Source organism: Hyla sarda, chromosome 9 (assembly GCF_029499605.1).
Source record: "Hyla sarda isolate aHylSar1 chromosome 9, aHylSar1.hap1, whole genome shotgun sequence".
In the NCBI taxonomy this organism is placed as follows: domain Eukaryota; kingdom Metazoa; phylum Chordata; class Amphibia; order Anura; family Hylidae; genus Hyla; species Hyla sarda.
Window position 1 is genome coordinate 5,708,542 of NC_079197.1, and position 25,386 is coordinate 5,733,927.

Below are 25,386 nucleotides of genomic sequence, written 5' to 3' on the forward strand. Positions count from 1 at the left end.
GGTGAGGTCACTGTGTATATACATTACATTACTTATCCTGTACTGATCCTGAGTTATATCCTGTATTATACTCCAGAGCTGTACTCACTATTCTGCTGGTGAGGTCACTGTGTACATACATTACATTACTTATCCTGTACTGATCCTGAGTTATATCCTGTATTATACTCCAGAGCTGTACTCACTATTCTGCTGGTGAGATCACTGTGTACATACATTACATTACTTATCCTGTACTGATCCAGAGTTATATCCTGTATTATACTCCAGAGCTGTACTCACTATTCTGCTGGTGAGGTCACTGTGTACAAACATTACATTACTTATCCTGTACTGATCCTGAGTTATATCCTGTATTATACTCCAGAGCTGTACTCACTATTCTGCTGGTGAGGTCACTGTGTACATACATTACATTACTTATCCTGTACTGATCCTGAGTTATATCCTGTATTATACTCCAGAGCTGTGCTCACTATTCTGCTGGTGGGGTCTCTAAACATACAGTGGATAGTCTGTGTAAATCAGTGTTTCCCATCCAGGGTGCCTCCAGCTGCGGCAAAACTACCACTCCCATCATGCCCGTCCAGTTGTACTTGTAGTTTTGCAGCAGCTGGAGGCACCCTGGTTGGGATACACTGGATTATGTATATAATGGATTTCCCCAGTCTTCAGGTGTTGTAGTCGTAGTCAGGTCTCCGGTCCTCCCCGTAAGATCCTGCGGTGTCACCTTCAGGGCGGCCGGATTCTCCTTACAATATAATAGGAGAGATAGAGATTTCTGTATTTGTGCGGTGGCCGAAGGAAACCCGTTGCTATGGAAACCCCGGATTCTCTTGCCGCCTGGGAACACCCCTCCTTCCACAGCCTCTATATTTAGTTTTAGCGGAAACTTCTCCATTTACGCAAAATTGGCGATTACCTTGGGCCCGAAACTATAAAAAAGGACTCTATAGCCATAAGGGGCGCAACCCCAGGGGATTGTGGGTAATCCTGATTGGTTATAATTAGCACTTTTGGGGCTCCTGGTCGTCAACCCTCCTCCGGTCACTGGCAGGAGTCCCCCTTTAAAGTAAAAGTACAAGCCTCTGTTTCAGTGTTGCCATGACAACATTTGTAGCTCTGTGCGCCAGAGTCTTAATGTCCGTACAGATCCACATCCAAACCGCCGCTAATCAAGTCCCAATGTCTCTATGACAACACTGACTGAACCACGTGTCTGCTCCACATATTGAGATGGATTTGCCATTCAGGGTTGTAGGAAAACTGGATGGCCGTTCATTGACATTACTGAATGATCACGGCTGCTGGCATCAGATCGGCCCATTGGCGCACGTGGTCGGATTGTACAAGCCCAGACTTGATGGTTGCCGCGGATCCGAGTAAACACATTAGCGTCTACATAGTATGGAAATCAGCAGCCTGTATCACACATGATAGGATTAGATACGTCAATATCACACATGATTGGATTAGATACAGCAGACAGTATCACACATGATAGGATTAGATACAGCAGACAGTATCACACATGATAGGATTAGATACGTCAGTATCACACATGATAGGATTAGATACAGCAGACAGCATCACACATGATAGGATTAGATACAGCAGACAGTATCACACATGGTAGGATTAGATACAGCAGACAGTATCACACATGATATGATTAGATACAGCAGACAGTATCCCACATGATAGGATTAGATACGTCAGTATCACACATGATTGGATTAGATACGTCAGTATCACACATGATAGGATTAGATACGTCAGTATCACACATGATTGGATTAGATACGTCAGTATCACACATGATAGGATTAGATACGTCAGTATCACACATGATTGGATTAGATACGTCAGTATCACACATGATAGGATTAGATACAGCAGACAGTATAACACATGATAGGATTAGATACAGCAGACAGTATCACACGTGGTAGGATTAGATACAGCAGATAGTATCACACATGATAGGATTAGATACAGCAGACAGTATCCCACATGATAGGTTTAGATACAGCAGACAGTATCACACATGACAGAATTAGATACCATCTGATCTTTTATATAGGGGGTGGGGTCCTTCCTTACACAGGGCACAGGACATACCATCTGATCTATATAGGGGGTGGGGGTCCTTCCTTACACAGGGCACAGGACATACCATCTGATCTATATAGGGGGTGGGGGTCCTTCCTTACACAGGGCACAGGACATACCATCTGATCTATATAGGGGGTGGGGGTCCTTCCTTACACAGGGCACAGGACATACCATCTGATCTATATATAGGGGGTGGGGGTCCTTCCTTACACAGGGTACAGGACATACCATCTGATCTATATATATAGGGGGTGGGTTCCTTCCTTACACAGGGTACAGGACATACCATCTGATCTATATATGGGGGTGGGGGTCCTTCCTTACACAGGGCACATGACATACCATCTGATCTATATATAGGGGGTGGGGTCCTTCCTTACACAGGGCACAGGACATACCATCATCTATATAGGGGGTGGGGGTTCTTCCTTACACAGGGCACAGGACATACCATCTGATCTATATAAGAGGTGGGGGTTCTTCCTTACACAGGGCACAGGACATATCATCTGATCTATATATAGGGGGTGGGGGTCCTTCCTTACACAGGGCACAGGACATATCATATGATCTATATATGGGGGTGGGGGTCCTTCCTTACACAGGGCACATGACATACAATCTGATCTATTATATAGGGGGTGGGGGTCCTTCCTTACACAGGGCACAGGACATACCATCTGATCTATATATGGGGGTGGGGGTCCTTCCTTACACAGGGTACAGGACATAATATATATATATATATATATATATATATATATATATAAATAGGGGGTGGGGGTTCTTCCTTACACAGGGCACAGGACATACCATCTGATCTATATATGGGGGTGGGGGTCCTTCCTAGCACAGGGCACAGGACATACCATCTGATCTATATATAGGGGTTGGGGTTCTTCCTTACACAGGGTACAGGACATACCATCTGATCTATATATGGGGGTCCTTCCTTACACACAGCACAGGACATACCATCTGATCTATTATATAGGGGGTAGGGTCCTTCCTTACACAGGGCACAGGACATACCATCTGATCTATATATAGGGGGTGGGGGTCGTTCCTTACACAGGACATACCATCTGATCTATATAGGGGGTGGGGGTTCTTCCTTACACAGGGCACAGGACATACCACGTGATCTATATATAGGGGGTGGGGGTCCTTCCTTACACAGGGTACAGGACATATATATAGGGGGGGGTCCTTCCTTACACAGGGCACAGTACATATCATCTGATCTATATAGGGGGTGGGGGTTCTTCCTTACACAGGGCACAGGACATACCATCTGATCTATATAGGGGGTGGGGGTCCTTCCTTACACAGGGCACAGGACATACCATCAGATCTTTTATATAGGGGGTGGGGGTTCTTCCTTACACAGGGCACAGGACATACCATCTGATCTATATATAGGGGGGTGGGTTCCTTCCTTACACAGGGCACAGGACATATCATCTGATCTATATATAGGGGGTGGGGGTTCTTCCTTACACAGGGCACAGGACATACCTTCTGATCTATATAGGGGGTGGGGGTTCTTCCTTACACAGGGCACAGGACATACCATCTGATCTATATAGGGGGTGGGGTCCTTCCTTACACAGGGCACAGGACATACCACCTGATCTATATATAGGGGGTTGGGGTCCTTCCTTACACAGAGCACAGTACATACCATCTGATCTATATATAGGGGGTGGGGGTTCTTCCTTACACAGGACATACCATCTGATCTATTATATAGGGGGGTGGGGGTCCTTCCTTACACAGGGCACAGGACATACCATCTAATCTATATATAGGGGGTGGGGGTCCTTCCTTACACAGGGCACAGGACATACCATCTAATCTATATATAGGGGGTGGGGGTCCTTCCTTACACAGGGCACAGGACATACCATCTAATCTATATATATAGGGGTGGGGGTCCTTCCTTACACAGGGCACAGGACATACCATCTGATCTAAATAGGGGGTGGGGGTCCTTCCTTACACAGGGCACAGGACATACCATCTGATCTATATATAGGGGGTGGGGGTTCTTCCTTACACAGGACATACCATCTGATCTATATATATAGGGGTGGGGGTCCTTCCTTACACAGGGCACAGGACATACCATCAGATCTATATATGGGGTGGGGGTTCTTCCTTACACAGGGCACAGGACATACCATCAGATCTATTATATAGGGGGGGTGGTTCTTCCTTACACAGGGCAGAGGACATACCATCTGATCTATATAGGGGGTGGGGGGTCCTTCCTTACACAGGGCACAGGACATACCATCTGATCTATATAGGGGGTGGGGGTCCTTCCTTACACAGGGCACAGGACATACCATCTGATCTATATATAGGGGGTGGGGGTTCTTCCTTACACAGGACATACCATCTGATCTATATATATAGGGGTGGGGGTCCTTCCTTACACAGGGCACAGGACATACCATCAGATCTATTATATAGGGGGGGGGGGGTTCTTCCTTACACAGGGCACAGGACATACCATCAGATCTATATATGGGGTGGGGGTTCTTCCTTATACAGTGCACAGGACATACCATCAGATCTATTATATAGGGGGGGGTGGTTCTTCCTTACACAGGGCACAGGACATACCATCTGATCTATATATAGGGGGTGGGGGTCCTTCCTTACACAGGGCACAGGACATACCATCTGATCTATTATATAGGGGGTGGGGGTCCTTCCTTACACAGGGCACAGGACATACCATCTGATCTATATAGGGGGTGGGGGTCCTTCCTTACACAGGGCACAGGACATATCATCTGATCTATATATATAGGGGGTGGGGGTTCTTCCTTACACAGGACATACCATCTGATCTATATAGGGGGTGGGGGTCCTTCCTTACACAGGGCACAGGACATACCATCTGATCTATATAGGGGGTGGGGGTCCTTCCTTACACAGGGCACAGGACATACCATCTGATCTATATATAGGGGGTTCACACCATCCGGTTATCTCGGGGTTATCTCGGGGTCATCCCTTGTCACTATCTCCAGACAGGCATGAGGGATGAGTTATACAGGCTGCCGGGCTCTGCTCTAGGGTTAACCCCTTGTGTGCCGGGCCCCTGCACCCCCCACACTGCAGACATGACCCCCCCCCCCAGGCCAGTGATGTAATGAGGATGAGTGATGGGTAATGGGGATGTGCTGCCCTCCCCCACCCTCAGAAATCCCTTATTGCCTTCTCTATGGCAGCCGCACTGGCTCTTTAAGTGCAGTCTGCTGAGCGGCCACCAGAGGCGCTGTTGATGCTTAAAGTGAAGCTCGAATCTTCCAGGGAGACACCAGAGATTAACAGGTACCTGGGGGCTCCTGGAGCAGAGAGGAAGCATGGGGGCCCGGGGTGACCCGCAGTGCACGGCCGGACAGAGGGCGGAGGAGGTAAGGGGCATCCACATGATGTCATGTCTAGGGGGGCACAGCATCTGCCAGCCTGTGCCACACAGGAGCCCCCTGCACAGATGACAGGCTGGGGGTAATGTCACATCCTGCACCCAGGCTGCATAGGGTAATAGGGCATCCTCCTTAATACTGCACCCAGGCTGCATAGGGTAATAGGGCATCCTCCTTCATACTGCACCAAGGCTATCCTGCCAGGCTACTGGGCACCATTACATCCTGCACCCAGGCTGCATAGGGTAATAGGGCATCCTCCTTCATATTGTACCCAGGCTATCCTGCCAGGCTACTGGGCACCATTACATCCTGCATCCATTCTGCATAGGGTAATAGGGCATCCTCCTTCATATTGTACCCAGGCTATCCTGCCAGGCTACTGGGCACCATTACATCCTGCATCCATTCTGCATAGGGTAATAGCAGGGCATCCTCCTTCATACTGCACCCAGGCTGCATAGGGTAATAGGGCATCCTCCTTCATACTGCACCCAGGCTATCCTGCCAGGCTACTGGGCACCATTACATCCTGCACCCAGGCTGCATAGGGTAATAGCAGGGCATCCTCCTTCTTATTGTACCAAGGCTATCCTGCCAGGATATTGGGCACCATTACACCCTGCGCCCATTCATCATAGGGTAATAGCAGGGCATCCTCCTTCATATTGTACCAAGGCTATGCTGCCAGGATATTGGGCAATGCTACATCCTGCGCCCATTCTGCATAGGGTAATAGCAGGGCAATCTTCTTATTGTACCAAGGCTATCCTGCCAGGCTACTGGGCACCATTACATCCTGCATCCAGGCTGCATAAATAATAACAGTGCATCCTCCTTCATATTGCACCCAGGCTATCCTTCCAGTTTATTGGGCACCATTACATCCTGCACCCAGGGTGCATAGATAACAGGATATCCTCCTTCATATTGCACCCAGGCGACCCTGCCAGGCTATTGGGCACATTACATCCTGCATCCAGGGTGCAGCAGAGCATCCCACCAGCGTTCTGCATCACATAGGATCACATAGCAGAGAGCGTCTGGGTAATGTCACCTCCTGTACGCAGCCTCCAGAGGGAACATCATCCTACAAACTGGAGATGGCTGCAGCATCCTGGGTACGTAGCATCATCCTGGGGGGCACTGATGCCAGGCTATTGGGCAATGTCACATCTCGCATGCATCCTGGACCCCGGGGCTATATAGGATAGCACAGAGAGATGCCAGCCTATTGGGCACCGTCACGTTTAATCTCTGCATCCTCTATTCCGGGTACCACACACAATCCCTCCTGCTGCGTCCAGGAGCGGGGGAGGGAGCGGGGCTGACATGGGATTAACGCTGCCGAGTGATCTCCCATAATAAGGGGCTTGTAACTACCGCAGATCAGGGGATCAGTCATGAGAGGAGACGCCGGGATTCTATATGGGATCCGTCCTGAGGTGTGTGTGTGTGCAGCCATATTTAATGACATCATCCGTCTACATGTCATTTTACTGCGAATAGCAATGGTGGACGGGATGCGGTCTGTATTCCACGCTGTGTGTGAGTGCAGATGGTGACGCGTGGCGGCATTATTTAGGGGGTCCGGATGAACGACATACTCCATTCTGGTTACAGGGTATATTATGTATCCTCTACAACAGTGCTTTACAAGCTGTGGACCTCCAGATGTTGTAAAACTACAACTCCCAGCATGCCCGGACAGCCGTTGGCTGTCCGGGCATGCTGGGAGTTGTAGTTTTGCAACAGCTGGAGGCACCTTGCTTGGTCCACAGTTTAAAAAAGCACCGGTCTAGGCTGTCCGGGCATGCTGGGAGTTGTAGTTTTGCAACAGCTGGAGACACCTTGCTTGGTCCACAGTTTAAAAAAGCACCGGTCTAGGCTGTCCGGGCATGCTGGGAGTTGTAGTTTTGCAACAGCTGGAGGCACCTTGCTTGGTCCACAGTTTAAAAAAGCACCGGTCTAGGCTGTCTGGGCATGCATGGAGTTGTAGTTTTGCAACATCTGGAGGTCGGCAGGTGGAAGACCACTGTTCTAGACAATTGTTTCCAAATAGTGTGCCTCCAGCTGTTGCAAAACTAAGCCAGGCATGTTGGGAGTTGTAGTTTTGCAACATCTGGAGGCACCTTGCTTGGTCCACAGTTTAAAAAAGCACCGGTCTAGGCTGTCTGGGCATGCTGGGAGTTGTAGTTTTGCAACATCTGGAGGTCGGCAGGTGGAAGACCACTGTTCTAGACAATTGTTTCCAAATAGTGTGCCTCCAGCTGTTGCAAAACTAAGCCAGGCATGTTGAGAGTTGTAGTTTTGCAACATCTGGAGGCACGTTGCTATGTCCACAGTTTAAAAAAGCACTGGTCTAGGCTGTCTGGGCATGCTGGGAGTTGTAGTTTTGCAACAGCTGGAGGCACCTTGCTTGATCCACAGTTTAAAAAAGCACTGGTCTAGGCTGTCTGGGCATGCTGGGAGTTGTAGTTTTGCAACATCTGGAGGTCCGCAGGTTGAAGACCACTGTTCTAGACAATTGTTTCCAAACAGTGTGCCTCCAGCTGTTGCAAAACTAAGCCAGGCATGTTGGGAGTTGTAGTTTTGCAACCTTGCTTGGTCCACAGTTTAAAAAAGCACTGGTCTAGGCTGTCCGAGCATGCTGGGAGTTGTAGTTTTGCAACAGCTGGAGGCACCTTGCTTTATCCACAGTTTAAAAAAGCACTGGTCTAGGCTGTCTGGGCATGCTGGGAGTTGTAGTTTTGCAACATCTGGAGGTTGGCAGGTTGAAGACCACTGTTCTAGACAATTGATTCCAAACAGTGTGCCTCCAGCTGTTGCAAAACTCAGGCATGTTGGGAGTTGTAGTTTTGCAACATCTGGAGGCACCTTGCTTGGTCCACGGTTTAAAAAAGCACTGGTCTAGGCTGTCTGGGCATGCTGGGAGTTGTAGTTTTGCAACATCTGGAGGTCTGCAGGTTGAAGACCACTGCTCTAGACAATTGTTTCCAAACAGTGTGCCTCCAGCTGTTGCAAAACTAAGCCAGGCATGTTGGGAGTTGTAATTTTGCAACATGTGGAGGTCCACAGCAGTCTACAATGACTTTGGCAGTGTTTTCCAACCAGGGTGCCTTCAGCTGTTGCAAAACTACAATTCCCAGCATGCCTGGACAGCCTTTGACTTCTGAACAGCTGGAGGCGCCCTGGTTGAGATACGTGTTTCAATGTTACATCATATTTACATTATACTATACCGGCCCTTTAAGACTTCTTACGTCGACTCTATTGTGGCCACTCACTACATAGTTTGAAAATGTTGGGGGTTGTAGTCTTAGTAGCCCTTATAAGTTAGATGATGGATGCTGCGCCTGTTGTATAGTTGTGCGCCATGGCGGACGAAATGTCACATGATCCTTGGGTGACAGGGGTCATTCCATGGCTTTTTCCAGTCTTTCCCAACCAGTGTTGCAAAACTACCACTCCCAGCATGCCCTGGTAGCCAAAAGCATTTTGGGAGTTGTAGTTTTGCAACAGCTGGAGGCACACTAGTTGGGAAACACTGCCTTATACCAGCGGAAAGATTTCCTTAAAGGGGTACTTCGGAGGAAAACTTTTTTTTTTTTTTTTTTTTAAATCAACTGGTGCCAGAAAGTTAAACAGATTTGTAAATTACTTCTATAGAAAAAATTTTTTAATCCTTCCAGCTCTGTCCGTGTCAGGAACTGTCCAGAGCAGGAGAGGTTTGCTACAGGGATTTTCTCCTGCTCTGGACAGTTCCTGATACGGGCATCAGGTGTCAGCAGAGAGCACTGTGGACAAGATAGAAAAGAAATTCAAAAAGAAAAGAATTTCCTCTGTAGCATACTGCTGCTAAAAAGTACTGGAAGGGTAAAGATTTTTTAAGTAGAAGTCATTTACAAATCTGTTTAACTTTCTGGCACCAGTTGATTTAAAAAAAATGTTTTCCAGTGGAGTACCCCTTTAATGTTATCTTATAAGTTAGATTATAGATGCTCTCATTGGATGCTTGTTCGCCATATTGGTCAAAATGTCACATGGTTAGGCTACAGGGGTCATCCAACACCAAATCCTATCTAAGTGCCAGTTCACATCCCGATTCTGCCCTACTCTTCACGTATATTTTAGAAAGGTTTTAAAACGTATATGAGCGTGAACTGACAGGGCCCCACTGACTTAAATGGCCCAAGCGTAGTGCTGTATGGTTGTGCGCCATATTGGTTGTAATGTAATTCGGTCCTTAAAGGGGTACTCTACTGGAAAAATATTTTTCTTTAAATCAACTGGTGCCAGAAAGTTAAACAGATTTGTAAATTACTTCTATTAAAAGATCTTAATCCTTCCAGTACTTTTCAGTTGCTGTTATGATCCACAGGAAGTTCTTTTCTTTTTGAATTTCTTTTCTGTCTGACCACAGTGCTCTCTGCTGACACCTCTGTCCATTTTAGGAACTGTCCAGAGCAGGAGAGGTTTTCTACAGGGATTTGCTCCTGCTCTGGATAGTTCCTAAAATGGACAGAGGTGTCAGCAGAGAGCACTGTGGTCAGACAGAAAGGAAATTCAAAAAGAAAAGAACTTCCTGTGGATCAAAACAGCAGCTGATAAGTACTGGAAGGATTAAGATTTTTTAATAGAAGTAATTTACATATCTGTTTCACTTTTTGGAGCCAGCTGGTATGAAAAAAATAGTTTTTCACCGGAATACCCCTTTAATTGCCCAAGCGTAGCTTTGTATGGTTGTGCGCCATATTTGTGGAAATGTCACATGATCCTTAGGCAACATCTAAGGATACATCATCCAATACCAAATCGCATCTAAGGGCTACTTCGTATCCCAAAGCTCTACGCTTTATGTATACGCCGGCAAACTGTTAAAACCGGATGCCGGCGTATATGCGCGTACTGGCGCGGGCCCCATTGAGTTTAATGGCCCTCATGTAGTGAACCGGCCATTTCCGCATGTATAGATTTATTTTGTGGGACTCAAAATCCTTGGGGGAGATTTAGCAAAACCTGTCCGGAGGAAAAGTTGCTGAGTTGCCCATAGCAACCAATCAGATCGCTGCTTTCATTTTTGGTAAGGAGTCTGCAAAATGAAAGCAGCGATCTGATTGGTTGCTATGGGCAACTGGGCAACTTTTCCTCTGGACAGGTTTTGCTAAATCTCCCCCATTGAGTCCTACAAAATAAAACGTATACTTGCGGAGTCCGTGAGGACTGGTCATAAGATTCTGCGCCCTGGTGCGACATTGTGATCTCCATGTCATGTCGCTGTGTAGCCCTTGCCTTATACCCTGGAGAAGTTTCTGTCCATGTAAGCAGTGTCCCCCAATCCATGGCTTTCCAGGTGTTGCAAAACTACAACTCCCATCATGCCCTGACAGTCTGCCCCCCCCCCCCCCCCCCCAACCTATGGCTTTCTTATCATGCCCTGAGAGCCTGTGGCCTATGTATATATACATACCGTATTTTTCGCCGTATAAGACGCACTTCTTCTTCCCCAAAACTGGGGGGGAAAAAGTTGGTGCGTCTTATACGGCGAATACACCCCTATCGCGGCGGTCCCTGCGGCCATCAACGGCCGGGACCCGCGGCTAATACAGGACATCACCGATCGCGGTGATGCCCTGTATTAACCCTTCAGACGCGGCGATCAAAGCTGACCGCCGCGTCTGAAGCGAAAGTGACACAAACCCGGCTGTTCAGGACCACCGCCATTTCATCGCGGCGGTCCCGAACAGCCCGACTGAATAGCCGGGTTAATGCTTACAGGACATCGGGGGGGACCTTACCTGCCTCCTCGGTGTCTTCTCCGTTCAGGGATCCCATGTATGGCCGGCGCTCTCCTTCCTCGTCATCACGCGTACGTGCGTCGGCGTGCGTAACGACGTGATGACGGAGAGCGAGGATACCCGGCCGGCAACAGAGACGTTCCCGGAGCGACGGGGACACGGCGACAGCGATGGAGCGACATCCAGGGCAGCGGTGATGGGTCCGGAGCGGCGGGGACACGTGAGTATTACCTCCTCCTGCAGTGGTCGTCAATCTGCGGACTTCCAGATGTTGCAAAACTACAACTCCCAGCATGCCCGGACAGCCAACGGCTGTCCGGGCATGCTGGGAGTTGTAGTTTTGCAACATCTGGAGGTCTGCAGGTTGAAGACCACTATTGGGTTCAAAATCTTTATTTTTTTAGATTTTGCCCCTAAAAATTGGGTGCGTCTTATACGCCGCTGCGTCCTATAGGACGAAAAATACGGTAGTTAAAGGGTTCTTCTAATGGTGCGCCTGGTGGCAGGCTGAAACTATTGGGGCCTCTTTTGATCCCGTGACCTGCTTGCCGACTATCGCGATCTGGAGACGGAGTTGCCAGAAATCCCATACAAGTCTATGGGACTTCCGGCAACTTCGTCTCCAGATCGCGATAGACTGCGAGCAAATCAAAATAGCCAATATTTGTATATCCGGCAAAATCTCAATAGGACGGCACTTATGTTTATTGCCATAAACATAAAAGGGGTACTCCACCTCTAGATAAGATGTCTGATCGCGGGGGTCCCACTGTTGACGTCACGCCAGCATTGGCTGTCACGCCCCCTCCCACATACATGCATGGAGGGGGTGTGGCATGACATCATAAGGGGGCGTGGTGTGATTACATCATATTATCTTTTAATATGTCTTGGGGGTGGAGTACCCCTTGAAGTGCCAATTCCTGATGGTACAGATCCAACAAGTTCCGCGCTGAATTTCGGTAGTGTAAACGGGCACTAAATCTGCTGTGACTGCCTCCATTACTAAGCCCATCCGTTTTTTCCCTCAATAGTAGTGGATCGTGATGTGAACAGAGCCTTAGAACGCGAACGACCTGGGATGAGAAAATGTAACGGCTTTTGCTGTTCTCAGCAGATTTGTAGGCGAATGAATCCTGGCTGTCAGTGACGGCAGGCGCAGGATAATCGTGCGGCGTTTTCCCTCCGTGTATCTGTGTTCATCTAATAATTATGAACATGGCTGACGCTGATCTTAAGAGCTTGTGAGGCCGGTTACATGTGAAGGATAATGCAGATTCCTGTTCTGATTTAGAATCATAAATCTCCACCACCAGGAAACATGTCCGCATCCGGCGCCAATCAGCAGATCCATTTCTAATGCCCATATCACCAGCGACGCTCTGGCAGACATAAATAATTCGCTGTCAGCCGGCCCCTATTATTGATCAGTAGTCACTACCCTAAAGGCCTAAAGGTACAGTGTCAGTGTCCATTGCTGTTCCTATACTGAACCGGAACAATAGAAATTACAATGCAGGTGTGAACAGGGACCTACAATGTGCCAACAGCAGGTACCCCATTAACAATTTGCCAACAACAGATGCCCCCTTAAGAGTGTGTCACCAGATAACCCCTTAACAGGGTGCCAACAATAGACGCCCCATTAACAGGGTGCCAACATAATATGCCACATTAAAAGGGTGCCAACCACAGATAACCCCTTAACAGGGTGCCAACCACAGATAACCCCTTAACAGGGTGCCGATTACACATGCCCCAGTGAACAATGTGTCAACAACAGATAACCTCTTAACAGGGTGCCAACATAATATGCCACATTAAAAGGGTGCCAACCACAGATAACCCCTTAACAGGGTGCCAACAACAGATAACCCCTTAACAGGGTGCCAATTACACATGCCCCAGTGAACAATGTGTCAACAACAGATAACCTCTTAACAGGGTGCCAACAACAGATGCCCCATTAACAGGGTGCCAACATAATATGCTCCATTAACAGGGTGCCAACCACAGATAACCCCTTAACAGGGTGCCAATTACACATGCCCCAGTGAACAATGTGTCAACAACAGATAACCCCTTAACAGGGTGCCAACAACAGATGCCCCATTAACAGGGTGCCAACATAATATGCTACATTAAAAGGGTGCCAACCACAGATAACCCCTTAACAGGGTGCCAACAACAGATGCCCCATTAACAGGGTGCCAACATAATATGCTCCATTAACAGGGGGCCAACCACAGATAACCCCTTAACAGGGTGCCAAAAACAAATGCCCCATTAACAGAGTACCAACAACAGATTCCCTATAAACAGAGTTCCAACTGATGCCCCATTAACAGGGTGCCAACAACACATGCCCCAATGAACAATGTGTGAACAACAGATGCCCTATAAACAGAGTGCCAACAACAGATGCCCCATTAACAGAGTGCCAACAACAGATGCCCCATTAACAGAGTGCCAACAACAGATGCCCCATTGACGGTTTACCTACACCAGTCACCCCCATATGACTGTATGCCATCTACAGATAGCCCCTAAGCATGTACTGGTGGTATAATGTTCTTTACATTAAAGGGGTACTCCGGTGGAAAACATTTTCTTTAACCAACTGGTGCCAGAAAGTTAAACAGATTTGTAAATTACTTCTATTAAAAAATCTTTACGCTTCCAGTATTTTGTAGCAGCTGTATGCTACAGAGGAAATTCATTTCTTTTATAATTAATTTTTTTTGTCTTGTGCACAGTGCTCTCTGCTGACACCTGATGCCCGTATCAGGAACTGTCCAGAGCAGGAGAAGATCCCCATAGCTAACCAATGCTGCTCTGGACAGTTCCTGACACGGACAGAGGTGTCAGCAGAGAGCACTGTGGACAAGACAAAATGAAATTCAAAAAGAAAACAATTTCCTCTGTAGCATACAGCTGCTAATAAGAACTGAAAGGATTGGGATTTTTAAATAGAAGTCATTTACAAATCTGTTTTATTTAAAAAAAAAAAAAAAGTTTTCCTCCGGATTAACCTTTTAAGGACTGCTTTCGCACAGTGATAATTTGGGCTCGTTTTACAGATGCATTGCCGATACTGCCCACAGTTGTACCAAACCACGTTGAATCATTATAAATCAGATTTAGTGAATCCATAGGAGGTCCAGGTATCACGAGATCCATTGATTCAAAGACAATAGATAATTCTTGCTAATCCCATCCTGTCGTCTCTGTGTTATCCAGCCATGGGAAAATGCTTCTCTGCTCTTTAATTTAAAGGGCAGCGCGTTGATCTTGTGGAATCACAGACACATTTCTTGCTGCGTGTTATGGTTACGAGGCAGGATTTGTGTGAAGGGCGGTGACATTATGTAGAAGGTGACACATTACTGTCACACACCCCCTGTAAATTTACTAGGGTCACAGATAGCTAGACAAAACCTAGGTAACAGTAGGACGCCTCCTGGCTGAGGACCAGAGCTGGCGGTGTGTGGACTCTTCTGGTGACGGGATCTCGATTGAAAAATGTAAACCAGTTGGGTGGCACTGTGTTATTGGTGCCCGTCATTTAGAGGGCAGCTTCAGTTTTCCAGTACCACAATGGACCAAATATTGTTCTTATAATAGAGAGGGAACAGAGGCGAGGGCACTCCAGTAAAAGGACAGGCACACTTAGTATAACAGGAGGGGGTACAAAGATGTGCCGTCGCTACCTGGGGTCCAGCTGTGTAATCGAGACGCCTGCGGGGTGCACGTAAACCAAGTCGGAAGCAAAAACATGTACTACACAGGAACAAATACATGCACGCACCGTATTAACGGCAAAGGAAGATCGGGGATCACAGGGAGGCAGACATGGATGCGCTCAGAGGCAACGCTGGCCGGTTCACACGCCACTATGTGCTTCTTTCGGCCTCCTAGGCTGGAAGAAGCACGTAGTGGCGTGTGAAACGGCTGGCGTTGCCTCTGAGCGCTCTGTAGCATCCATGGCAACACCGGCCGTTTCACATGCCACTACATGCTTCTTCCGGCCTCCTAGGCCGGAAGAAGCACGTAGTGGCATGTGAAACGGCCGGCGTTGCGTCTGAGCGCTGTGTAGCATCCATGGCTGAGCGCTCTGTAGCATTCATGGAAACTCCCGCAATTTCACATGCCACTACGTGCTTCTTCCGGCCTCCTAGGCCGGAAGACGCACGTAGTGGCGTGTGAAACAGCCGGTTTTGCCTCTGAGCGCTCTGTAGCATCCATGGCAACGCCGGCCGTTTCACATGCCACTACATGCTTTTTCCGGCCTCCTAGGCCAGAAGAAGCACGTAGTGGCGTGTGAAACGGCCGGCGTTGCGTCTGAGCGCTGTGTAGAATCCATGGCTGAGCGCTCTGTAGCATCCATGGCAACGCCGGCCGTTTCACATGCCACTACGTGCTTCTTCCGGCCTCCTAGGCCGGAAGAAGCACGTAGTGGCGTGTGAAACAGCCGGCGTTGCCTCTGAGCGCTCTGTAGCATCCATGGCAACACCGGCCGTTTCACATGCCACTACATGCTTCTTCCGGCCTCCTAGGCCGGAAGAAGCACGTAGTGGCATGTGAAACGGCCGGCGTTGCGTCTGAGCGCTGTGTAGCATCCATAGCTGAGCGCTCTGTAGCATCCATGGCAACTCCGGCCGTTTCACATGCCACTACGTGCTTCTTCCGGCCTCCTAGGCCGGAAGACGCACGTAGTGGCGTGTGAAACGGCCGGTCTTGCCTCTGAGCGCTCTGTAGCATCCATGGCTGAGCGCTCTGTAGCATCCATGGCAATGCCGGCCACTTCACACGCCACTACGTGCTTCTTCCGGCCTCCTAGGTCGGAAGAAAAACATAGTGGCGTGTGAAACGGCCGGCGTTGCCTCTGAGCGCTCTGTAGCATCCATAGCTGCCTCCCTGTGATCCCGGACCTCCGGACCTTCATATGCCGTGAATGCGGCGAGTGCATGTATTTGTTCTTGTGTTGTACATGTTCTTATAATAGACTGAGCTTGTTCATAGTAGTGTTATGGCGTATGCCTAGAACATGATATTGGAAATATGTATAATTTTTTTAATGTTAATCACACAACAAAATACTACATTACCTAACCTTTTGGTATGACGGACCTGACATTTGCTTTTCCACCAACAGATCACATTGTTGAGATGAGGACACGTCACTACACGGCCTCGCTACTTTAAGATGACACGAACCGACCCGCCTGACATACTCTTGTCTACGGTTTATCAAGACGTGAAGGTGACGCTGAACCCTAATTCTCCGATCCCCTGCTCAACTGCACAATGCGACAGCTTCATGTCTAGCCACAGAGAGGTCAGTCAACCACCATTCAACAAGAGGCACTGCCGCAGCTTCGACTTCCTTGAATCCTTAGAAGACCAGGTCATCTACCCACCACAAGTCATGGAAAATTCTCAGCAAAGAGGTCACAGGCGGGCTGGGACCCCAGAACCATCATCGCAGCCTGTGGGGAGGAGGTCTTCTACCAGGACTGAAGCTCAATACACTTCTCAAGGGATGGACACTGCCAAGGACCCATCCAAAGAACAAAGAAGGCGACCAAGGTCCAAGAGTGCGCCTCGGGTCAAAACCGCCTTCACATCCGTTCCCATACAGATGTCTTCTTCACAGTCTCCTCCTCCGACTTCAAGAAGAGGTAGAGAGGTTACCAGGACTTCTCGGGAGCCTCAGAAATCTGTGGCTTCTCCCAAAAAGGAGGTCACTTATGCTCCTACAAAGGTATTAATGAACGAGGTGCACCCCATAAAATTACAGCCACAGCGCAACAGTGCCAGTCGGATCTCTCCATTGTGTGTCGGCAACAATTGCATGGAGGACCCTCATACCGGGAAGCCAATCTCCAGCCCTCACGTTCGGTGTCGGGTTGACATAAAGCCGGATGATGCTGTAATTCAGCATGCCGCCCACACCTCCTCCAAACCCTGTCAGACTTTGGGTGATACACAATACTGCTCAAGGCAGCCAGGCACCCCAAGGAGCTTAGCTGTGCCAAATGCAAGACTTATGTCTGTGTCTCGTACGCCCACACCCAGCGACTCCTACAGTGTTGATCCAAGGATAACTCACTTTGCTTGCACCCCAGGGGGAGAGATGTATGCGCCAGATGTGCGAGGTATTCCTTACCAAAGTGTTGCTTCACCAAGGGACTTCACACAGTACACCACTAGAGACTGTGGGCAGTACGTCAGCCCAACCATGCCTACTGCTTACTACTACACTGAGGAAGATGCCAACTTTAGCCAAACCATACCAGTCAAGAGTAGGGGGTATTATCCCAGACCATATCCTGATTCTGGTGCTCCTGCACACACATACTACACCGAAGAAAACCCCACAATGGCACCAAGGACCTATTACATTGAGGACCCTAGATCTTATGCTATTCAGGAAGCCCCGATAAGGACGTTTTATGGCGAGGATGCCCGTTATTATCCTCCTCGTAGTGTCCCTACCAAAAGCCTTTATGCAGATGACCCAAGATCTTACCCGATTCAGAGCACATCATCGAAGCTCTACTTTACTGAGGACATTGCAAAGTATTCAGAAAGAGAGGCTTTATCCCGGACGTACCCTTATCCAAGAGGCACACAGCCCCTGCATTTCAGTGAGTGGTACGTCCCTGATCAGAGCCCCATACCTTACCAAACCGTACAGATGCCTGCTTTTCCCACGCACACTACTGAGAGGGAGGCAATGCTGTCTTCTTGGCACGCCTCATACAGCATGAACCAGCAAAGACTTGGGACTGATTCCAGAAATTATTCTCGGTCATGGGACAATATTTTAAACACTAGTGGGCGCAAGGAGGACCCGCTATCACGAGGGCGCAGCTATGAAAACCTGTTGTGCCGTGAGCGACGTGCCTTATCTCCAGATGACAGACGCCAACCTGTCGTTGTTAATCTCTCTTGCTCTCCCAAGCGCTATGCCGCCCTCTCCCTCTCAGAGAATTCTATTGTAGAGAAGGTCCATACAGATGGGGGTGGTGGGAGGTACACAATGGGACGATCATGGTTTGTCACCCCAGAAATCACCATAACAGACAACGATTTAAGAGCAAATGGAGTGGGAAGGAGTGAGCGGCGTTCGGCCAGCTGGGACATGATAGATTCTGGAGTGTCACCAGCCCCTTACCCAGCACATCCCTCCTATACTACCAAAGATAAGTTGCCAAGCAGGTCCTCGAGGCACCGTAGCTTGGAGCAGCTTGACGAACTCATCGCGGATCTGGTAATAGATTATAAACCACCATCAAGTCGCCGACCCAGTGAGGCAGATGCCCTGGCAGATCAATTGAGAAAGTTAATAAAGGAAGACATGATAGGGATTCCTAGAAAATCTGAGCCGTACAGCCAGATGGCCCACTTATTACAAAACAGACCTCTCAAGGAACAGCCAACTCCTACATTCCCCGACTTACAAAGAGGTCAGAGGAGGGGGCCGTTCCCTGAGGTGCCCGTGACTAGTCCCCATAAACCCTTAGAAGACTGTTCTCCAGACCTCAGTGCTGATGAAGATGATCTTCTGACCTGTTCCAATGCCAAGTGCAGACGCACAGAGACGATGTTCAATGCCTGCCTGTACTTCAAGTCCTGCCATAGCTGCTACACGTACTACTGTTCCCGTAATTGCCGACGGGAGGACTGGGACATACACAAGGAGAGCTGTATCTACGGAAGGATGGGCAGCGTCTGCCGCCATGTGCTCAAATTCTGTAGAGAAAACACTGAGGTGCACAAAGCCTTCTCTAGAATCGCCAAGGTGGGTTATTTGTCCCGCGGGAGAGGAGTGCTCTTCTTGGGTTTCCCTAACCCAGGTTCAGCCGATAATTTCCTGCAACTAGGTCTGGAAGGTCTCCTCATGTCTCCCACATACTTGTCTCTGCGGGAGCTCGAGAACTACTCGGACAACCTTGGAGAACACGCCAAGGAGCTCCAGATAGCCGGCAACCAGTACGACCCTGAGGAATGTTTCATATTGAATGTAACTGTGGCGGTGGGGCAAAGTGGCCCTGATCGGCTCTCAGCCAGAGCCCACCACGTTCCCACTGTCCGCAAGTATGCCAAAATAGCCTTAGCCTCTTCCAGTCCGGAGAGAAAGATCACAAAAAAGGAAAAAGATATGGAGACCCTCATACTTACCCCACCACCTGGAACCGCCGACCTGGATAAGGATGGAGAAGAAGGAAGGAAGGCCAGGGAGGTATGTTTTATACATATCCAGAGGGAGCTTCGGATTAGGGGGGTCTTCCTTCGACACGAGTACCCTAAGATCTACCAGCAACTTTGCGAATTTGTGGAGAACAATAAGAGGTTTACCCCCACCACAATTTACCCCATCGATCGAAGGACTGGCAAACAGTTCATGTGCATGATCATGGCAGCTTCGGAGCCAAGGACTCTTGACTGGGTGGCCAGTCCCAACCTCTTGGATGATATCATGTGACAAAAACACAACCTAGACATAAAAAAAAATCCCAAAACAACCGTCCAGACACCTTGTTTTGTAGTCTACGTATTCTTTTGTATCGGGAGTCATCCCACGATACCGCCTTTCGGGCAGGAGATGGATACAAGTACTTCTTACCGCTGCACTAAAAGGATTTAGGGGGAAACCATAACCCCCCCGAAGAGCGGGAGCCAGCAACCTATGGCTCGGCAGCTGTTGCGGAACTACAACTCCCAGGTTGTCGGGGAGCGATGGGAGTTGTAGTTTGGGATCAGCTGAAGGGCCTTAGGTTGTAGACCCATGCCCGGGAGCTTACAGTAGGCATGCAATATGATCAATGCAGCGCAAAGGGAGCGGAGGAATCTCTTATGTACCAAAGGCCAAAATTCTCGAGGAGCGATGGTTTTTTCTATAGAATTACTATATAGTTTATTTTATAGTAAGACGATAGCGTAGATTGCTATTTATTATTATTATTAATATATATATTTATTGGCTGTTTCCACCCTGATGCCTGGTGCTGATATGAAAGCAATGAGTTACTTTTTATGAATTTATCAAGTGGAATTGCGAGTTTTGGTCAATGATGTTTCTACGCATACGACGCCATATGCTGACGCTGTTCACCTACAGTAGATCAAGGGGGGGGGTTACTCATTATTTAGTTCAGTGTTTTCCAACCAGGGTGCCTTCAGGTCTTGCAAAACTACTACTCCCAGCATGCCCGGACAGCCTTCGGCTGTCCGGGCATGCTGGGAGTTGTAGTTTTGCAACAGCTGGAGGCACCCAGGTTAGGACACACTCATTATTAAGTGACATGAGAGGTGATAAATGGATTGGCAATTGAGGGGTGTCGGCCATTTTGTGGATTTGACCAATACATGTAAGGCTATGTTCACATATAGTTTTTGGAGTGTATTTTGAGGTATTGAAAGGGTTATCCAGGAATATAAAAACAGAGCTAATTTATTTCAAAAACCGCTCCCCTCTGTCTCCAGGTTGGGTGTGGTTCTGCAGCTCAGTTCCCTTGAAGTGAATGGAGCCAAGTTGTAATACCACACCAAAACCTAGGGACAGACATGTAGCTGTTTTCAAAGAAATTAGCTCTGTTTTTCTATTCCTGGATAACCCCTTTAAAGGGGTACTCCCGTGAAAAACTTTTTTTTATTTATTTTAAATCAACTGGTGCCAGAAAGTTACAGATTTGTAAATTACTTCTATTAAAAAAATCTTAATCCTTCCAGTACTTATAAGGGTCTGAATACTACAGAGGAAATGGTTTTCTTTTTGCAACACAGAGCTCTCTGCTGACATCATGACCACAGTGCTCTCTGCTGACATCTCTGTCCATTTTAGGAACTGTCCAGAGCAGCATATGTTTGCTATGGGGATTTTCTCCTATTCGGGACAGTTCTTAAAATGGACAGAGGTGTCAGCAGAGAGCACTGTGCTCGTGATGTCAGCAGAGAGCTCTGTGTTCCAAAAAGAAAACCATTTCCTCTGTAGGATTCAGCAGCTAATAAGTACTGGAAGGATTAAGATTTTTTTATAGAAGTAATTTACAAATCTGTTTAACTTTCTGGCACCAGTTGATTTAAAAAAAAATAAAAAAAAGTTTTCCACCGGAGTACCCCTTTAAATATGTTTTTTTTTTCCTTCATTGAATTCAATGGTAAAAAGCTTAAAGGGGTTATCCGTCAAGATGTTTTATTCGCCCATTATGCACGTGCTGCCTCAATCAAAATATTAACTTTGACTTACAACCTCCACCGCTACCCCGGTGCCGCTGGTATTGCTCTTCCGTCCTCCGGTCCCGGTCTTCCTCCTGCTTTTTGGGCCCAACCCGTCACACTGTGGCTCAGCTAATCGCAGGCCGCAGCCTTTTCCCGCCGCAGCCGGTGATACGCTGAGCAGCTCGGGCCCGGCCTTCTTCCTAGTGCTTGGGGCCCGATACATCACACTCAGCCTCACCAGACGAGGCGGGACATCGCTGCGGCCGGCGACTAGCTGACAATCTGACATGTCGGCCCCAAAAACCCGGAAAAAAATGGGGCACCAGGAGAGCGGCGAATAGTAAGCCAATGTTTATTATTTACATTGCGGCAGTCCGGGCATAATGAGCAAATAAAATATTTTGCCGGATAACCCCTTTAATTGTTTACATATAATTTCTTTCTAAATATTACGGCCTTTCGCCTATGTTCACACAGTGGGTTTTGAGGCTCGGAAATACACTTGTTTAAGAAGCAGAACTAGCCTCAAATTTGATTTATTTCATTGCGTTTTAGGGTATGTTCACATTAATATTCCAGCATATTTTACTTAACACAGGCAGTTTTAACTGTAAGGCTAGGTTCACACTGCAGAATTTCTGCTGGAGCCGGCGGCGCTAGGACCCGGCAGACTGCATTGCTGCCCCCATAGACTGCAATGTATTTCTGGCTGGATTTTTTGGGAGATCTGCTTAGAAATGCATTGCCATCTATGGGGACACCAATGTAGTCCTCGCGGTCCTAGTGCCGCTGGCTCGATCTCCGGCAGAAATTCTGCCCAGAAATCCCACAGTGTGAACCTAGCCTAAAAGTAAGGACGAAAATGCACACAAGAAATTAAATACGCCGGTGGATTTTTCGTGCAGACACACTGAAACGATGTGCGACTGCCCCTCCCCCCCCCCCTGCTCAAAGAGCTAGGCCGAGAGCTGCCGCGATGTGCGAGTATACTGCACGCACTGTGTCTGCTCATAGCAGAGTATTGCCGCTCCGAGCAGGCACATGTAAAGGCAGCATACAGAGGTCCTTCAGCGGCGGATCCGCAGCGCAATACGCACGGAAAATCCGCTCGTCTGAACGTACCCTTAGGCTAGGTTCAGACTACAGAATTTCCGCCTGCAATTCCTCTTTGAAATTGCAGGCGGAAATTCTGCTTGCTAAAATGTATAGTGTAGTGAATGGGTTTCCGTTCACAGATTCACACTTCGGAATTTGTGAACGGAAAATCCGCTTGGAAATTTCCGCCTGAAGAATGGCGTTGCTCTTTCTTCAGGCGGAAATACTCGCGGAACACATTGCAGTCTATTGGAGATTGCAGTGTCCACATGGTCCTAGCGCCGACTGATTCAATCAGCGCTGGCCACGCTCGGAATCTCCGGGTGGAAATTTTCTGCCCTGAGATTCCGTAGTCTGAACTGAGCCTTAAAGTGTATTCATATGTGTTTTTTGTTATACAGCATTTTTGTTTTCTGTATTTTTATGCCAAAAGTGTTTTGAAGCATTAAATGGGTTATCCAGGAAAAAACTTTATTTTATATATCAACTGGCTTCTTACAAATGACTTCTATTAAAAAATCTCAATCCTTTCAGTACTTATGAGCTTCTGAAGTAAAGGTTATTCTTTTCTGTCTAAGTGCTCTCTGATGACACGTGTCTCGGGAATCGCCCAGTTTAGAAGCAAATCCCCACAGCAAACCTCTTCTAAACTGGGCGGTTCCCGAGACAGGTGTCATCAGAGAGCACTTAGACAGAAAAGAACAACCTTAACTTCAAAAGCTCATAAGTACTGAAAGGATTGAGATTTTTTAATAGAAGTAATTTACAAATCTGTTTAACTTTCTGGAGCCAGTTGATATATATATAAAAACAAGTTTTTTCCTGGAATACCCCTTTAATGCACTTATAATAATTTGTCCCAAAAAAAATAAATAAACACAAGTTAAACGTTTAAAATAAGTACCATGGATAAAAAACAACTACTTGTGATCAGACCAGCATTTTCCAATTGGATTTAATTTACCGGTAATGGAATTTAATGGGGGGGGGGGGGGGGGAAATGACGTAAAACTGACATATTGTAAGGCGTAAAACAGGAGTTTATGCCTCAAAAATTGACTAAAAAGAAAACTGTGAACATAGCCTTTAAAAAGTGCATGTTTGCACTTGAAGTGCGTTTTTCTTTGTACGCAATTGCTTCAAAATATTTAGAATTAAAATTAAATAAAGACCTTATTTACATAAAATGCCTTAAACACCTCAAAAGTGCATACAAAGGCTCCAAAAAGAAACCGCTTCAAGTACACTGTGTGAACATAGCCCAAGGATACGTTCACACGCACATAATCTGCTGCGGGATTTAACGCACCGGAAATTCCACTTGCGGATTACGTTGCTTACCTATTGACTTCATTAGGTCTGTGGAAAATCTGCGGTAGATTATGTGCGTGTGAACGAACCCTAAAAATGCTGCCAATGTACTAGGAATCTGCAGGAAGCATTGACTGTAAGGTGCGGTCATGATTATGCGGGCTCCTAGTCACACCATAGGCGCCATTTCCAAGATTGTTAGTCCACAAAATGGCTGCCGATAGTGAGTGATGGTGATAAGCTGGGCCTCAAGAAAGCCGATCATTACCCCATGACATAGGTGCTAGATTTCATGTTTGTGCGCTATATGGCCATTGTTGAGCGATGGTGGAGTATCACTTTAAAGGGTTTAGCGTTATCAGGGTGCGTTCTCATTGCGTTTTTGTCTCAGTTTTACGGTTTTTGTTACAGTATGTTTAATTTTGCTGTATGTGGTCAACTACACAAAAACAAACAAACAATATGTTACCGTTTTTTTTACTTTTTTAAGAGTATGTTCACACTGCGGAATTGACAAGGAATCATTACAAACTTCAGCATATCTGCTGGGGGCAGAATTGGCGCCGAATTTGATGCTAAATTTTACGTGTAAATCAGGAGGAGGATCAGGAAATGCCATGGAGGAAGTTCAGCCACTTTGGGGTTTGATCTGTGCAAAAATTCTACATGAACTCTGCTTGAAACGCATTGCGTCAGGAAAAATAAAGTCCCATTGACTTCAAAGGGCTTTTTACCTGTGGATTCTGCCGGAAGAATAAACATGTTTGATCCTCTGGCAGAATAATATTCCACATCCGAATTTCATCCGCAAAAATTCTTCAGTGTGAAGAGAGCGGCGGAAAGACCATTAAAGTCAAGGAACTTTAATTCTAGGCGGAATTAGAGGTGAATACTGGTGCGGAATTACATGAGTAAATTCCTTGTCAGTTTAAAGGGGTACTCCGGTGGAAAACTTTTTTTTTTCTTCAAATGAACTGGTGCCAGAAAGTTAAACAGATTTGTAAATGACTTCTATTAAAAAATCTTAATCCTTTTAGTACTTTTTAGCAGCTGTATGCTACAGAGGAAATTCTTTACTTTTTGAATTTCTTTTTTGTCTTGTCCACAGTGCTCTCTGCTGACACCTCTGTCCGTGTCAAGAACTGTCCAGAGCAGCATAGGTTTGCTATGGGGATTTTTTCCTGCTCTGGGCAGTTCCTGATATGGACAGAGGTGTCAGCAGAGAGCACTGTGGACAAAACAAAAAAGAAATTCAAAAAATAAACATTTTCCTCTGTAGCAAACAGCCGCTAAAAAGTACTGAAAGGATTAAGATTTTTTAATAGAAGTCATTTACAAATCTGTTTAACTTTCTGGCACCAGTTCATAAAAAAAAAAAAAAAAAAAACAGTTTCCCA

General features: G+C 47.3%; 1 protein-coding gene across 6 annotated transcripts; it reads left to right on the forward strand.

The window, feature by feature from the left end:
* The first annotated feature begins 5,414 nt into the window (after nt 1–5,414).
* AJM1 (apical junction component 1 homolog) lies at nt 5,415–21,007 on the forward strand. 6 transcript variants are annotated; one of them, XM_056539392.1, is made up of 2 exons: nt 5,415–5,463; nt 16,512–21,007. In XM_056539392.1, the coding sequence occupies exon 2, from the start codon at nt 16,563–16,565 to the stop codon at nt 19,845–19,847; it is 3,285 nt and encodes a 1,094-aa protein (XP_056395367.1). In that variant the 5' UTR covers nt 5,415–5,463; nt 16,512–16,562; the 3' UTR covers nt 19,848–21,007. The 6 variants fall into 6 exon arrangements, with proteins under 6 accessions (XP_056395367.1, XP_056395360.1, XP_056395361.1 ...); XM_056539385.1 differs by having other exon boundaries at nt 5,457–5,546; XM_056539386.1 differs by lacking the exon at nt 5,415–5,463 and adding an exon at nt 6,047–6,679.
* The last annotated feature ends 4,379 nt before the right edge of the window (nt 21,008–25,386 follow it).